The 18,403-nt window shown below is 43.3% G+C and overlaps 1 protein-coding gene across 6 annotated transcripts in view; it reads right to left on the bottom strand.

Annotated features, from left to right (window-relative positions):
* cux2b (cut-like homeobox 2b) overlaps positions 1–18,403 on the bottom strand; it is a 392,464-nt gene that overhangs the window by 182,692 nt on the left and 191,369 nt on the right. For all 6 annotated transcript variants that reach the window (XR_011356280.1, XR_011356281.1, XR_011356284.1 and 3 more), the window contains exon 4: positions 10,291–10,338. Coding sequence is in view for 1 of the 6 variants with exons in the window: in XM_069933362.1 (XP_069789463.1) it covers positions 10,291–10,338 (48 nt within the window). In the remaining 5 variants the exon portion in view is untranslated. The remainder of the gene's footprint in view (positions 1–10,290; positions 10,339–18,403) is intronic.

Here is an 18,403-nt window from a genome sequence, read left to right as displayed (position 1 = left end):
TACCACCTTAAGCAATCCCTTACTAATCACAGAGCACCGATGGGCAGCAGAAATCATCAAAGACCTACACCAACCAGCACACGCTCTGTTCTCGCTGCTGCCATCAGGAAAGAGGTTCGGTGCCACAAGACTCGGCCACCAGGTTCAGGAACAGCTGCTCCCCTCCACCACCATCAGACTCCTCAATGACAAACTCATCAGGAACACATTTAAGGACTCTTCCTTGTGCACTTTATTGATTTTCTTTTGTTTTCTCTGTATTGCACAGTCAATTTATTTATATCTGTTATGTTTACAGTTCTTATATTTGTTTAAATGTTTATGATGTGTACAGTTTATTTTTTGCACCACCACGCCCACAGGGAAAAAGGAATCTCAGGGTTGTATGTGATGTCATGCAGGTACTCTTACAAGAAATCTGAAAGTTTAACAAGCTAGGATTGTATCCACTGGCATTTAGAAGAATGAGAAGTGATTTGTAAGGGGGCCTGACAGGGTAAATGTGATGAGGATATTTCTTCTTTACAATCAAGAACTGTAGTTATTGTTTAAAAAGGTAAAATTTTCTACGAGTGTTGAGTTTTTAGGATAGAATCTTTTTTTTAAGGCAGATCTAATCAGAATTCATTAACAAAGGGGTGAGAGATTAATGGGAGCAGTAAGGGAAATGCAGAGTTGAGATTCCAATCACATCAGTAATTTTATTTAATTTAGACCTTTCAACATGGTAACAGGTCCTTCAGGCCCACGAGCCCATGCTGCTCAAATGCCCAAATTAACCAAGACCCTGGTACATTTGGGTGGGTGGGGGGAACCTGGAGCCCCTGGAGGAAATCCACGCAGACACAGAGAGAACATTCAAACTCATTACAGACAATGCCAGATTTGAACCCTGGTCACTGGCGCTGTAATCACCCTCGATCTTGGTGATAGACCTTGAGGGCTCGGAGGCCAGTTTCTGCTACTCATTAATATGTTAACTTGCCAAAATTAAATGCTGGTGAAAAACGTACATATATTAATTTCTGATTTTGGGCCTTGCACACAGTTTGAGTTTCAATCCCTCTGATAAACTCTGGCAGATCCTCCTACTCCCAGTTCCACTTTCATTTCCAGTGTTTTCCCGAGAACTGAAGGGTACCTCATGCATCTGGCAGGGGCTCACACTCAGCACAGCACAGGCTGGTCTTTCTTACACAAAAATTAAGTCAACAACATTGAGTTATGAACTACAGATGGGATCAGAAGAACTGCACGTTTAGCCTCAGTGTTTGGGGGCAGAGAGGAAAAGCAGACTTCAAAAGTTTTATTATTAGGAGGAGTCACGTGATGGAGTAGTGCCTGGGCGGGTGGAAACAGCCCTCTCCAGAGAAAAGAAAAAAAAGTGAAAAAACAGAGCTCAATAAACATAAAGTACAGGAAAAGAAAGATAAAGTTACAGAGAAAAGACAGAAGATGGCACCCAAAAGAGAGAAAGTAAGAATAACAGAGAAAAGGGAAGGAAAATCACTGAAGAAAGAAGGTTTTACCTGCACGTCGGAGCAGAGAGCCACCGTGGAGAGGAGCGGCCGATCTCCGATGTTGGTGAGTCCCCAGAGGAGCGGTGTCCTCCCGACCGGCAGACTTCAAAAATGGCTCTCAGAGCCAAGAAGAGGTGCGCAACTGTGCATTTGTGAAGAGTTATGCATGCGCAGTGCGCAAGTAAAAGAAAAGGTCAATGCCGATAGGAGGGGGACTCAGCCGCGGAGCGGCCAGCTGAAAGTCACCTAGTATCGGGGTGTTCGACTGGGGGAAGTAAAGAAGAAAGAAGAAAAGAAGAATAGTGAGAAAGAGAACGAAGGGTGGGAAGAGGATGAGCGGCAACGGTGTGACCGGTAGGAGGACGACCTGTGGCAGGAGACCCAGCAGCGGGTCGGCCTGCAGCAGGGGGCCCAGCAGCGGGTCGGTCTGCAGCAGGGGGCCCGCAGGTCGGCCTGCAGCAGGGGGCCCAGCAGCGGGTCGGCCTGCAGCAGAGGGCCCAGCAGTGGGTCAGCCTGCAGCAGGGGGCCCAGCAGTGGGTCGGCCTGCAGCAGGAGGCCTAACAACAGGACACACAGCAGGTGGAAGCCCAGCAAGGATACAGAAGCAGCTCACCAGAGATGGATGAAGATACACAGATACAGAGAAAAGGAGAAGACGACACAGACATAGATACAGACACAGAAGAAGAGGAGGAAGAAAACCAAGAATTTCAAAGGAAAGAAGAAGGTAAAATAGAAGGACAAAATTTAGATAAGGCCTTTTTCGAAGAACAAATTAGGTCATTAAAAGAATGGCTATCATTAGAATTTAGTTCAATCAAAAGAAAAATGAAAAGAGCTGAAGACAGAATGCAAAGCTTAGAGTTGGTCATGATTGAAATAGGGAAGAGTAGAAAATGTGGAGGAATGAGAAGCTGCTGTAGAAATAGAGATAAAGGATTTAAGAGGGAAGTTGGAAGAGAGATGGAAAAAAATTAAAGAGACGCAAGATTTATTGTCACAAAAAATTGACTTATTGCAAAACTAAAGTAGGCGAAACAACATAAAAACATGGGCCTGAAAGAAGGCAATGAAGGGTCAGGTATGAAGGAATTTATAAAAGGATGGATCCCGAAGGTGCTGGGAATAACAGACTCACATGAAGAAATAGAAATTGAAAGGGCGCATAGAGCACTAATACAGAAACCGCCACCACATCAAAAATTGAGATCCATATTGATAAAATTTCTAAGATATACGACAAGAGAAAACATACTTGAGCAGGCAAGAAAAGGTTAGAGAAGACTATAAGCCATTGGAATATAAGGGACAAAAAATATTTTTTTACCTGGACATAAGCTTTGAACTTTTAAAGAGGAAGTAATTCAACACGGCAAAAACAATCTTATGGAAGAAAGGGTATAACTTTATATTAAGACGTCCAGCGGTACTCAAAGTATTCATTCCTGGGGGATGGAATAGACTGTTCTCGGACCCAAAGAAAGCCCATGAATTTGCTGAACATTTGCAGGACAGGAGAAGAGAGGAGTGACAAGAAGGAAGACCGGCAAGAAAATATACAAAATATGTAAAAATATAAAGTAAAGGTAATGTATATATAAAGATTTAAAGATGGATAAGAGAAGGGGAAGTAGGAAAAAAAAGAGAGCTTTGTTATAAGTATAGGAAAATAGTGTTCTCTGGGGAGGGCTGGGGGGGAGAATAAGGGTCACTGCGAAATCGGTTGACGCTTGCGAGAAGTTCGCAAACCGAATGGAAAGGAGTTGTGGTTGCCGTCAAGGGACAGGAGGCAATCCAACGAGGGGAGGTTTATTTAGGGTTAAAGATATTTTGCTTGTGGGGATTGTTGGGGTATTTCATGTCTTAAATGCGTTGTTATATATTGAGATTAAAAGGAAAACTTAAAAAACAGTAATGGAAAAATGCGATGGAGGTGGTGAAGAGGCAGAAAAGAAGTGAAAATAAAGATATAAGATGGCCACATTGGACTAAATGACTATAAACATTAATGGAATATATAACCAAGTTTAAGTGTATCCCATTGGAAAAAAAAAATCGCATATAATTTAAAAGACAAAGTTATAATGATTGGGGAAACCTGGGAACCATATATGGAACATAACAGAAAGAGCAGCCCTCAGACCACCACCACTTAAAATGATAAACACGATCAGATTTAATGTGACTAAGTAGATGATACGACTTTTTTGTTTGTATTCCTTTTGTATAAAGATTTTTTTTATTGTATTTTATATGTCCAATATTTACTGTTTTTGGAGGGGGGTGGGAAGGGGGAAGGGAGGGATGGGGGGGAAAAAATGTCACTGTGAATATTTAAAGAGATGCCTCTGTAAATATATTGGTTGATATGGTTCATAGTGCAATAAATAAAGAATTACAACAAAAAAGTTTTATCATTAAACTTTTGAAAATGGAAAATATGAATTGACATTAAGACAAACCCTTCAATAAACATAATATCATTATGAATGTCAGCTGATTGCTCCATTCAATACACACTTCAAAAGGTAAACATCAGAACAAAGTTCTAACCACCTACGTCTTTCATTTTCAATTTTGAATTATTAGCTTGGAAATTACTGTATGCAAAATTTCTTGAATTGATATCAATTTCCTCTTTCAATTAGGTTAATGGTAAACATAGATAAAATAGTTTCATATGAAACTAAACAGCTCAAGAGACGGTAGATGATGGCATCTGGAGCAAAAGAAACAAGCTGATGGAGGACTCGGGGGGAGTCAAGTAGAATCGGTGGGGGGGGTGAGGGGAAGGAATTCTGGACCAGTCACATCAAGCTCCTGTGTGCGTTGAACCTGGTAGTGGAGAGGGAAGATAGCTATAATGAAGAAGGGGGAGTGGTGAGACAGTTGGTGACAGATGAACCAAGGGTGAGTGAAGGATAGGCAAAATCATGTAGGGAAGGGGATGAGTGGAGATGGGGGAGGGGAAGAGAGGGGGGGGGGACAGGTGAATGATAGAAGCAGAGAGAGGGGAAAAGAAGGGCAGTTGGATCCAAAGTGGAGGGAAGGAGGGCGAGGTTGGAGATGGCTGCCGGAGGGAGGATTAGCAGGACCACCAAGGGTACCAACGCTGGCATGTGATAAGGAAGGATGGTGATCATAGAAAATATTAGTGGAGAGGACAGGTGAAAGAAGGCGAGAGAGGAAATCCAGTGAGTGAAATGCGAGGATGATAGGTGGCTGGAACCAGGAGGGTGATGGGATGAAAATAAATAATTGGGATGCAGTAGGAGTATGGGAAAGGAGATTAAAAAAAGGCAGGAGGTGTAGAGAGAGTCATGGAGACAAGAGGAGATGTTTACCCCAAATTGGAAAATTGAAATGTTTTCATTATTGGGGGTAAACGTCCCAGGTGAAATATGAGTTGTTGTTTCTCTGGTTTGCTTTAGGCCTTATCTTGGCAGTGGGGAAGGCCAAGGACAGACATTTCCACCAAATGAACATGAATCCTGTCGCTAGACACATCTTCCCCCTCCCACAAAGACCACTCCCTCCAAGATTCCTTGGTCTGACCATCTTTCCCCATTCACTCAACCATGGCACGCCCCCACCTCCCCCCCCCCACACCCCCCTCCACAATCGCAGAAAATGCCACGTTACCCCCTTGCTGGCCTGTCTCTTATTTGCCTTCTCCAGTGCCTGGGTTAGGCTTAGTACAAACTAGAAGAATCTCAATTTTTTGCCTGGGTAGTCTCTCACCCAATGGCACAGACACAGAATTGGCCAATTTTAGATAATCCTTACCTCATGCTTTTGACTCCTCTTACTATCCCTTTCCTGATCCATCTCTTAGCTCCCACCCCCATCACCTCTCCACTTCCTGGCTCAATCCACCTACTACCCACACACACCACCCTCCTGATTCCCTGCCCTATATCAACTTCCCCTCATGGTTCCCATTATCACCGGTACTGCGTACCTTTATTTTCCTGCTCTACAACCTCCAGCAGCTGTCTAGATGTACTCTCTTCCCAACCCCCTCCTGGCTCTACCAGCTCCAAACCTCCCCCCATCTGGCAGTCATCATTCACCATCATCTGACCGTCCTGATGCACGGTCTCAACTTGAAACACCAACAATTCCCTCCTCCCCTTCTCCATCCACAGATGCTGTTTGACCCACTGAATTTCCGCAGCAATTTCTTCTTTCTTTAAACTTCAGATTTCTACTTGTCACAGTTAAAACCCCCCATGAGCTCTGGCCAAAGTAATATAATCCTTTTCAATATTTTTATTAATTTCAAATAGCAAATGTTGCACAGGTAAATAAACAGGAATAGAACAATAATCACATTTATATGACATGAATAACCAGTAATGACAAAACCTACATTACATTTTTAAAAAATACATGCAAAAAGAAAATAAAGAAACTAGCTATTCTACACAAAGTGATATAATCAACTACACTTTCCTTTATAAACAGCATTACGGCAAAAAGTACATTTGAAACTAATGACTGCAATCAATTATGATAATTGATTGCTGTTTTGAAGTCTGTTCAATTTCATTTTACCCTTTTCTATTTTAAGATTTAAAAAAATAATAATTTTTAAACTCTGAAGTTAATGATGCATGGCTATAATAACTATCAGCTGAGTGTTGCAAATGTTTCATGAAACCCCAGGTCTCCTTGCTGCTGGATGGCATTTACCAGTCAATCACATAGTTGTTACCTCTATGAGCACAATGTCAAGGAGAAGACTATTATACCCAGAGGCGTTACTGAACGGGACATAATTTTGCTTCTCTTTTTATTAAAGAAGGTGAGAGTGAATAGTTGGAGGCAGGTGCAAAAGGCCATTGTTGACAATTTTGATGTTCCCCCCCCCCCCCCATGCAAACGCCACATTTCACATTTATGAGGAGCAGTTGAAAGGTCCAAATGGCAGTCTCCTGGAATATCTGAGAGTGGGAGGGGTGAGGAGAGTGTGGGCCGGATATTAATGCACAAAACATAATTTAATGAAAATCTTCATGAACAAAAAGCAAAAGGCTTGTAAGAAGATATTTTATACCAGCTGCCAAAAGCAGAAAAGGGGATAAAGTGGAAATCGAACTGCTGACTTTAGGGACGGATCTAGAATGCGGGTTGTGTACAGTTAAAAAGGCGTGGACCAATCAATTTGATCAGGAGAAGGGAAGATCATTGGACATGGATTTGCACAAGGCATCTGACTATTCTTTCCCTGTGTTACTGGTCTCCTTTTTTTGTGTGTGTATATGGACATTTACCCCCTCCATAAATCTTCGTCCGCAAAGCCAAGCCAAAGAAAGAAGAAAGAAGAAATATATAAAATCAGTGGGATACATTTGCCAGATGCAGTCTGCAGGAACTGCCCCAAAATCCTCTGGAGGATTACCAATGTATCCACTATTTTGATGGCTACCTCTTTCAGAACCTCTGGGATGCTGATCATTATAGACTCAGGGATTTAATGGCTTTCAGTGCCATTCATTTTCCAGCAATTTTGTTTAAGCTGATGGTAGTTTCATTTAATTTCTCCTTTTCAATAAAGTCTCTACACCCGAACCTTTCAGGGAAGTTATTGTTCTATGAAGGCAGAACCATATTGCGACTACAAAGGACCTGCTCTTGACCTCACTAATATTTTACTTTTTTTTTTAATACACACTGTTAGAATCTTTTAGTCCATTTTTACGTTCGTTGCAAGTTTACCCTAGTATCTTTTTTCTCAATCAAATACTTAGTCCTTTTTTAAAAAAAATACAGAGTTCTAAACTACCCCCAATCCTCAGGCTTACTACGTGATTGGAAACTTAACAGGCTTCCACTTTGAATCTCTTATTAGTCTTAACTTCCTTTGTTAACCATAATTAGATCCTATTTACTTTTGTGCTTTTCAGCTGTTGCTGCATTTGTTATTTACATTGCCTATCCACAGTGATACCTTTTACAGAATACTCCCCTTATCATACCAACTTGTTCTTCACATTTTTGTTGATTTCTTAATCTAAATTTGGAGTGAATGAGTTCTTCAGGAGGAAGTCAGCAGAACAAGACCCAGTCCTCATCAAGGGCTCAGTTGTGGAGAGGGTCAAGAACTTCAAATTCCTGGGGTTCAACATCTCCGAGGATCTGTCCTGGAGTCTCCATGTTGATGCAATCACAAAGAAGGCTATACTTTGTCTGAGGAGATTTGGTATGTCACCGAATATTCTCGAAAACTTCTACAGGTGTACAGTGGAGAGCATTCTGGCTGGTTGCATCACTCTCTGGTACGGAGGTGCCAACTCTCAGGACAAGAAAAAAACTCCATTGAGTTGTTAACTCGGCCTGCAACATCACAGATACCAGACTTCACTCCATCAAGGACATCTACATGAGGCGGGGTCTTAAAAAGGCAGCCTCTATCCTCAAAGACCCCCCACCCCCTTCAATCTGCTACCATCGGGGAAAAGGTACAGGAAGCTAAAGATGAGCACGCAGCGGCACAAGAACAGCTTCTTCCCCGCTGCCATCAGGTTCCTGGATGATCAAAGACACTGTCTTGGCCTTTTGTGCGCTATTATTTTTATTTAGCATATATTATTGTCGTAAGATGATTCACAATATGAATGTTTGCAATGTGATGCTGCCGCAAGACACCGAATTTCATGACTGGTTCATGATAAATCAATCGTGATTCACATTCCATCTTAAATGAAGTAGTGAGGCACGTGAAGGGTTAACAGGCCAAGATGACCAAGCCCCAATGAATTTAAAGCTTTTTGTGGAACATCAATAATACAGATTGAAGTTTATTCCTTCAATTTATCCCTGAGAAAAAAATGTCACTAACAAATTGTTCGTGACTCAAGTAGCTTGATCAACATTCTCGGCAAGGAAGGGAAAGTCTATTTTTTTTTACACCCAGAACATGAGATGCCCTCCTTCTTCAGAAAACATAACTTCCCCAAAGTTGCCATGAGCTCAGCCGCATCTCCTCTACTTCCTGCACTTTTGCCCCAACCTCTACTCCCCCGGACATAATAAGGGCAGGGTTCGTCCCCCCAACTCCCCCCGGCCCTCACCTACCACCCCACCAGCCTCTGCATCCAACACGTCACTCTCCGCAATCTCCGTCTCCAAATTCAGGGTCAGCGTGAGAAAACTCTATCAGCTGGGGTGGGAGGGGAGTGGTTGGAGAAAGGGGGCACTTACCATTAAATGCAGCATCCCATGGTCTGTGGGCTGTACACAGCCACATTTCTTCTTGTGTGCATGCCCTAGTGCCAGCTGGTGCATGTGCAATGATTTGGGGCACCAGATCCACTAGCATCACTTCCCCCTTCCCTCCACCGCGAGTGATGTTAGCGGCCCCAGTACTCCAATCCTACGGACCCAAGGACACCACATTTAACATGGTAAGTGCCCCCTTCTGCCCCTACACTCCCAAATGGAGAACAAATTAATGTCCAGCTTGAGGTGGCATCGGACAGATTACTCAAAAGCCAGAATGTCTGGCTTAAAACTGGACGCCTGGCCATCCTACATTCAGGGCCCTTAATAGACCTTCCAAGTGAAGCAACGCTTGATTTCTGAATCTGTATTTACTGCATCTGGTGTTCCTGAGGTAACCTCCTCTACATCAGGGAGACTAGACCTGGGGAAATCACTTCCTCGAGTACCATCACTCTGTCACTGCAACAGCAATGGCCAACCACTTCAAATCTACACCTCATGCCACACTGACATGTCTGTCCACAGTATCCTGTACTGCCAAGTTGGCACCATCCACAAATTGGAAGAATAACACTTAACATTTTGTCTCGCCAATCTCCAACCCAATGGCATCGTATAGACTTCTCCAATTTTTGTTCACTCCATCCCTGGATTTTCTCTGTCCTTTCTCTCTCCTACCCTTTCCTACAGCTCCTCACCCCACTTCCTTCTTTAATCAGAGCCATCTGCCCCATCTCTTCTGCCTTCCCACCTGCATCCACATCTCACCTCTCATTTGTGTTTCTCCCACTTCTTCAGCCACCACCCCACCCGCACCTCCCTGACTTTTAGTACTGCTGAAGAAGTGCTCAGGCCCAAACATCAATGGCCTTTTATGTTCTATGGATGGTGCTCTATGATCCTCAAGCCCTTGTGTACCAAGTTACAACACTCTCCTTCCACTGCAGAGAAACTGCTGGGTTTTAACAACACGTGCAATCATTTTATCTGATTTGATACACATTGCCATTTGAGTGGCCATGTACAAGTGAGGAGATTTTCACTTTTAAGGTTTTGTTGCAGTGATCCAGGATAGATGCGGAAAGAAGTTGATTTGAAGGGTTTTTGTCTTGGGTGATTGGGTGGGGAAGATAGAATTCAACAATTTTTAGTTTAAAAAAAAAACCAATTTAAACAAATATGAATTGATGGAACAGTAATCTTGCGGCACAGCGAGCGGCAAAATTACATCAATCAATATTAAAATAAAGAGAAGTGTAAGTGAATGCAAGTTAGGAGAACAAATTGTGGGGTTTAGGAGGAACATCACATGTGATCTTGCATGTATACAGGATCAAATAATAGCAACAAGCATCTGCAACAAATAAACCCGCCTGTCATGCCTCTTGGGAATTGAGACAAGAGTTTGGGTTAAAAAGGAACCTGGCACACAGTACTGAGACGGAGGAAGAATTTGTTCCTTTTAAAATATATTTTGGAGTATATATTTAGATGACAATTAAAAGAAAAACAAAACACTTTAGTCATTTGGGTAAAAACTTACCTCAGCCTGGAAGGTCTTTAGGAGAGGTGCAACCATTTCTCTAATCTCCTGAAATACAAAGTTTAAAGATAAAGCAAAGTTGTTTTATTTTAAAAAAAAGCCCTCATCACAAATCCACCCAAGCAATTTAGACACATTGGGCCCAGTATTCCACCAGACATCGGAGTTCATCAGCAATGAAACGACCATCTTAGGGTCCAACCCAAGTCTTAATCAAGAGGCCATTTAACTTCTTCTCTTAATTGCAGGAAAAGGTGCTCTGATTCAAACAAGCAAGGCCTCAGCTTGCTTTCTCCACTTTACAAGGGTGGAAGGTCAGCAGTATTTCTGATGGGTTAGCAGATACAGACAATCCTGTAAGGTAGAAAATTAAATTCAGCAAGATGCCTCGGGACAGAAAAAAAATATCAATCAGAAGGCCACTAGGCCAGATTAACAGAGAATGATTCAACATACTTGTAGCCCCATTTAACACAACACAATAAAACTGCCCAAGTTTCTCACAAGCATATGAAGAAAGATTTATCACTGAGGCAGAACAATGTTTAGCTATTTAAGGAGCCATTTTAAAAGGTTCTTTAAGAAAAATAGCAGGAAGTCAAGAAATTTGAGGCTTTCCAGAATGGTCATAGGGTTGGGGGGTGGGGGGGGGGGGGGGTTGTTGCAGAAGGGGGAAGGCAAGGCCAAAAGAGGAGTTAAAGTAGAACTGCATCATCGTACAACCAAGAAGCAGTCCCTCCTGGCCCACCTCCACCACGACACCTATCCACATTTGCCTGTACTAGGACCCTCTCTCTCGATACCTGTCCTTTTAAACATTGCAGTTGTATCTGCCTCTACCACCTTCTCCCACAGTTTGTTCTGAAAGTTGCTGGAATGAGAACGTTAGTTATGAGAAATTGAGTAAAGGGAGCAAATTTGCATTTAAAAAAAAACAAGAGCATCAAAAGGATGGGACAGTGCAGGATAAGATAAGGCATCCAAGCTAAACAGCTGGAAATTCTGCATTTAGTCTACCTCTGGACAGAGAAGCTGTGCTTAAATCTCAGGTCCATTCATCAACAAGTCTGTAAGGGAAATGCACAGCCCCCAGCACTCCCCCTGCAATTTCTGTGCCCGAGAGGTCTCATGGGTGACAATGGGTGAAGCAGAGAAACAAAAATTGAAGGGCGGCTGTAAACCGCATACATCTTTACCACTGTCCATCAGACAAAACCAAGAGACTCTGGGCCTAGTGTGAAAAGTTGCAAAGACAAATAACATAGCAGTTCATCTCCCCATGGGTGCTTCAGACCTTCCAGAAGGTTTGCTGGATTTTCTGCTTTCATTTTGGTTTTCCAGACTCTGCCACACTTTGCTTTTGTCAAATGACTCAGGAACAGTTTGAAATCGACTAGAAATTGTAAAAGGCAGAAAGCTCTCAAAATTTGGGTGGGTTTGAGGTGGCAAGGAGGCATCTGATGGGCAGAGGTGGAAGGAAGCGGCCTTTGAACAGAAAGGGCATAAAGCCAGAAGACCATTTTGTATTTGAATGCAATGTCAATGGAGCTTGAGATTGTTGGCAGGGGGGTTTGGAACCGAGGTATAGGGAGTGGTAGAGACATAGACTTCAGCCCTGCCAACATTTAGCTGGTTTATCCAAAACTTCATAGGACCATTTTGAAGCTCGAATCCGTGCCTGCACGAATCATGGCATTTGGAGAACTTGTGCCATTTCCAAGTGGAGCTCTCCATTCACGCCCTCAAATATGACGCGTTTAAAGCACAGTTTGCTGCTCTGTGGAGCAGTACCAAAAGTGAAAGGCAGCTCTGGACATCACATACTACAAAAGCAAATCAAGAATTCCAAATCCAAAGGAGTCATACGTCACCAGCTAATGGAGGAGATCTATCAAACTATTTTTGATACTTTGCAAGACAATGATTAAATCAGTAATAATTGTGACACACAGAAGTTGGGACAAAATCAATTTCTGATAATTTTCTTTCCTGGATTACACTTGGATGGAAGAGGGGAAGTTTAGCAGGTGTAGAGGTACAACTTCATCCAAAAAAAAAGTGGCAAATGAAAATAAATTTAAGTCTGGCTCCAAAAAGTGATTTTTGTACCCTCAGTCTCCGAACTAACTTCAAGCAGCCCCAGCTGAGATTCTAGCAGGAGCATCATAAGAAATCCAGCTCCCTGTCTGCTTACTCCCGGGGTTCTGCACAGCACCTTACACTTCACCATGAAAGGAGCCACAAGGAGATTATCAATACTAAATGCTACTTGTATTTTCTTTCTGCTGATACATTAGGATTTGATCTAATTAACACAACAATATCCAAATCTATATTACCTTTTCTTTTCTATTTCACTTTATATTTTCATATGAATGGCATGATTAGTGCATCAGTTAGTGCAGCTCTGTTACAGCACCAGGGACCACGATTTGAATCGGGCCTGTAAGGAGCTTGTACGGTCTCTCCGTGTTTGCACGGGTTTCCTCTGGGTGCCCCGGTTTCCTCCCACCCACCAAAATCGTACGGGATTTGTCGGTCAATTGGGCGTAATTGGAAGGCACGGGCTCATGGGCCAAAAGGGTCTGTTACCATGCGTATGTTTAAAAAACAATCAAATCGCAAGTGTGTCTTCCATTAAATATTAACACATCATTTACCAAGATGTCTTGGAAATATATTTGAAATTAGACAAAATACAGCAATAATATGGGATGTTGTCTTACTTTTAAGAGTGAAGGAGATTTTCTTTTTCTTTTCCCCCACCCAAAGGGTAGTATAAAAGGCTGCTGGAAGACAGAAATTCTTATTGCATTTGAAAGGGGCTTTGATGAGTGCTCAAAGTGGTGTCACCTGCAAACCTTTTGACCAATGCTGGGATGTGAGAACAATCCAAATATTGGGAGTTAAACCAGAAAGTCTGCAGTTGCTGTGAGAGTAATGCAACACACAGAAGTGCTGGAGAAACTCAGCAGGCTACCCAGCCAGCATCATTAGGAAACAAAGAGACACCACAAGCATTATTGTGTATTGAGTGATGGGATATTTTCAGGTTAAAGCCACTACCTTTCAGAATGGACTCTTACCATAGGCTTTTGCAGGTGCAACTTTCTGATCTTTTCAACCAACACTATTCTCCCAACTCTCCAACATTCACCAATAAACTGACATTAGCCACATAACAAAAAAAAACCTGGATCAGCTTTATGCAACTTCCAACAACCTCTCTGACAAAAAGCCTCTTCATTATCCAATTCATTAAGGGTTAGAACTGCATTGTGCACCACACTACCAGGTGTAAAAATAAATCTATACTACCTAATGACATTTCAACAGCACCTTCCTACATTTGTATTGCATATACAAGTGCAATAGTCAAATTTTGTGGACCAATTTTTGGGTAAAATTGGGGGGGGGTTGACTATTACATAGATACTATTTTTGACCATGCTAAATACCTGCGTCGTTTTGGGTTCAAATGGGCAGGCGCATGGCCAGGTCCAGGTGGTAAATCTGCGTTCGAGGCGTCAGGAGCACAGATGAGTGGGCAGCCGGGAATGTCCATGCTTGGGGCGTCAGGAGCTTAGATGGGCGGGTGCTGGGGCATCGGGAGCTCGGATGAGCTGGCAGCCAGGGCGTCGGGCATGCGGATGGTTGACAGCCAGGAGCTTGGATGGACAGGTGGCCAGGGTGTCAGGAGCTTGGATGTGCGGATGATCGGAGTGCCTGGAGCTCCCAGGGCCAAGAAGAGAGTCTGCATTGAGGTGTGAGCTCAGATGGGTGGGCAGTTGGAGTGTTGGGAGCACAGACAGGTGGGCTGCTGGGGCGTCAGGAGCTCAGATGGGCTGGCGGCCAGAGACTGGGCGAGAGTCTGTGGGTGGGGTGTCAGGAGCTCAGACGTGCATGCGCCGGGGGGGGGGGGGGGGGGGTGCAACTTTTACTCAAAAATAGAGGGCCAACTTTACATGGAATCAACTATAACATGCACTATAACATCGACTATAACTATACAGTGCATCTCTCCAAAGAAAATGGAGCCAATATTTTTTTTCCCCAAGTGCAACAGATAATTGTCTGCAACAGCTATTTTGAACAATTCAATTCTTCATGATCTTCCAACATATGTGAAAAATAATCCAAGCTTTTCATGAAATAACCAGAACCTGTACAGCATTAATCTCCACAAACCAGGTCTTTCACACAAGTTAAACAAGCCTTCTATTTCAGTTGGTCTCATGGCCAAACAGTTTTTTCGCCCAACAGATCCGGTCTAAAATAAGAATTAGCTGAAAAAATTATGCCCACTTCACAATCTCCACCCACACTGAAGCTTCTTTACCATCACAAATGATGACACTGCCCAAAGCTGCAACTTTTTTTTTAAGAGGTGCAAAAACAATCTCCTGAGAATGCGATGCAACTTCAGCAGGTCACAATTAGCGTGGAATCACGGGTGCAACCTGTATGTCAATCAGAGATCCGAATTAAAAAAAATAATAACGGCCAGCTTGTATCCTTCTTGCTTAATGCAGTTACTGCAAATGAGCCAGAAAGAACAGCAAGCTGCCACATGGCCTTCTGGGGGCCTCACCAACTACTGGCATCATATCCAGATGTAGCAGTAACAAGTGGCAGGGACTTTAGGAGTACTGACATACCGAGGGACCTTGGGGGTGAAAGTCCAGAGCTCATTGAAAGTGGCAACACAAGTGAATAGGGTTTGCAAAGAAGCCATTTGGTGTGCTTGGCTTCATAGGGCTCCTGCAAGAGCTGGGAAGCTTGTTTTTTCATGCAGCTGTATAAAACATTGGTTAGGCTGCACCTGAAGTGCTGGGTACAGATCCGGTCAGCACATGACAGGAAGGATATGGTAGCAACAGAGAAAGTGCAGGAGAAATTCATTTGGATGGAGCCTGGAAAGGAGGATTGCAGGTACAAAGTCAAGTTGGAAAAGCTGAGTTTATTCTCACTGTAAGGAAGTGACCTTATAGAGTTTCTAAGATTATGAGAGACATGGACAGGAGAGATAGCCAGAGTCCTTTCCCCAGGGCAGGCACGTCTAGAGGGCACAAGTTTGAGGCAAAAGGCCAAAAGAATTTAAGACTGAAGGAGAATATTTTTCACTCACAGGATAGTGGTTCTCAAGATCGAGATGCCAGAGGAGGTGCTAGAGGCAGTGTAGGTTCAGCTTATACAAAGTAGAAAAGACACACAGGGCCCTCCATAATGTTTGGGACAGATACTTTTTTCCTTTATTTTTACCCGAGCTCCAACTTTTAAATTTGTAATCAAACCATTCTCATGATTGAAGTGCACATTCAGATTTTATTCATTATTTGTATGCATTTTGGTTGGGCCATGTAGAAAATTACAGCATTTTTTATACATAGCCCCCTCATTTCAGGGCACCATTATGTTTGAGACAGAGCAATGGAATGTATATTACAGTAATCATGTTTAGTACTTTATTGCATTTCCCTTGCATGACACTGCCCAAAGCTGCAACTTTTTTTTTAAGAGGTGCAAAAACAATCTCCTGAGAATGCGATGCAACTTCAGCAGGTCACAATTAGCGTGGAATCACGGGTGCAACCTGTATGTCAATCAGAGATCCGAAGAGTAGGTGCAGAGTATCTTCTCTGGTGATGCTCTGCCAGGCCTCTACTGTAGCCATCTTCAGCTCCTACTTGTTTCAGGGGCTTGTCCCCTTGTTTTTTCTTCAGCATTTGGAAGACATGCTCAACTGGATTTAGATCAGGTGACTGACTTGATGATTCAAGAAATTTCCAGTTTTTTACTTTGAAAAACTCCTTTGTTGCTTTAGCAGTATGTTCAGGATCATTGTCTTGTTGCAGGACTAAGTGTAGTCCAATGCATTTGGAGGCATTTACTTGAACCTAAGCAGATGTTTCTATATACCACAGAATTAATTTAGCTGCTGCCATCAGCAATTACATCACCAATGCAGATAAGTGCGCCAGTACCTGTGGCAACCATACATGCCCAGGCCACCACACTCCCATGTTTCACAGATAAGGTGATATGCTTTGGATCTTGGGCAGTTCCTTTACGCCTCCACATTTTGCTCTTGCTATTACACTGATACGGGTTAATCTTGGTCTCATCCATCCACAAGACATTTTTCCAGAATTCTGCAGGCTCTTTTAAATATTTTCTTGGCCAACTGTAATCTGGACATCCTGTTTCTGTGGCTAACTAGTGGTTTGCATCTTGCAATGTAGCCTCTATATTTCTGTTCATGAAATCTTCTGCAGATCGTAGTCACTGATACATCCACACCTGCCTCCAGAAGAGCGTTTCTGATCTGTTGGACAGGCATTTGGGGATTTTTCTTCGTTATGATGAGAATTCTTCTGTCATCAACAGTGGAGGTCTTCCTTGGCCTACCAGTCCCTCTGCGATTATTGAGCTCACCAGTACGCTCTTTCTTCTTGATGTTCAAAATTGCTGATTTTAGTAATCCTAAGTTTGGGTGATGTCTTGTCTTGTTTTTAAGCCTCATAATGGCTTCTTCGATTTTCACTGGGACAACTCTGGTCCTCATGTAGAAAAGTGGCAACTACACACTTCAAAGTTGATCAAAAGAATGGAACCAAGCCTAGCTCTCTTATACCTGCACCAATGAAGTAATTAACATATCCGAGTTCTCATAAACAGCTGTGAAGCCAAATGTTCCAAATATGTACAGTTGCCTAACCTTTTACCTGAGATTGTCAGGACCAGACACCTGCCGTTGTTAGGAATCTTCCGGAAGTTGGTTTTTTTTAAAGCAAATGCTTCGCTCCTAGCCCCCACCATCCACCCCCCCCAAGGCCATCATCACCCCCCCCCCCAACCAGACTATTTCACACCCTAGTCTGGGGGGTGGGGGGGGTGGGGAAAGTGGAGGTGTTGACCGGTCCGAGTGGTAGTTCAACGTGCACATTTGACCAGTGTGTTGGTCAGATGGAGGTCGGAGGCAACGGGATGGCTGGGGAGCTCAGCCAAAATGTTCGGAGCCAGCAGCTAAGCGGAACAGAAGGTCGGACACAAGGTGCAAAGCTGCAGGAGGAGCAAGCCATTGGGGCAGTGGAGCCAAACACTGGCGGCTTTCAGACGCTCCACCAGCTCGTCGGGCAGACTCTCAGGCACACCTCGGCAGCGCAGCGCCTTCCATCACCCTCCACCCCCCAATCTAATTCGCAACATGGGGATTATGCATAGGGAAGACAGCCATTGCCAGTCGCCACCTGCTTCTCTCCTACATGGTGCTGGCAGCCAAAAGTCACCTTTCCACCTAACGCAAGAGAGAGCGCCCACAGGGGTAGAGACAACAGTGACTGGGGGGGGGGGGGGGGGGTCTCCCTCTGTAAATGAAGACTCTATTATGGGAAATTAATGTTAGTTATGTGTAATGCCATCTAACAAAAAAAAAATGCCGATTTTTGGAGGTTGCTGGTGTTCGGAAACCCGGATAAAAGATTAGGCCCTTGTATAAACAGTGCTGTGATTTCTACATGGTCAAACCAAAATGTATACAAATATTCTTGAATAAAATCTGGAGGGTGCACTTTAATCAAACGTGAATTTTTTGTTTACAAATGTAAAACTGTGAAGCACTGGGGCAAATAAAGGAAAAAATGTTTTTGTCCCAAATATTATAAAGGGCACTGTATGTGCCTAATATAAACAATTGGAATTGGCATAGATGGGCAACACGGTTGGCAAGAATATGGGAGGGATAAAAAAAGCAGTCTCTGCAAGGACTGCTCCCACCAAACTGCAAACTGAACTCTGTACTCTTCTCCACGTTAGCAGATAATAATCCAGAACACTAACCCAGACTTCTCGTTAAATAAGGACAATTGTAACTGAACCCACTGGAGTTAGCTTAATTCTTAATCTGTGCTGTGAACCAGTTCCAGCCAGGCTGGAGCAGATACATTGGAACTGGTTTTACTGTTACCTAGACCAAGGGAAACATGAAGAGGCCTTTATTGCCAACTGCAGATCTTTGCTAGAAAGGTGTCCAACTCTAGTGGGAGGTCCCATCAGTTGCACTGACTGCCTTATTCAGAACTGGTGAACTATTTAGACAATGTATCAGATGGTT

This window comes from Narcine bancroftii, chromosome 4 (genome assembly GCF_036971445.1).
Source record: "Narcine bancroftii isolate sNarBan1 chromosome 4, sNarBan1.hap1, whole genome shotgun sequence".
Taxonomy (NCBI): Eukaryota; Metazoa; Chordata; class Chondrichthyes; order Torpediniformes; family Narcinidae; genus Narcine; species Narcine bancroftii.
This window is presented reverse-complemented; position numbering and strand designations above follow the sequence as displayed.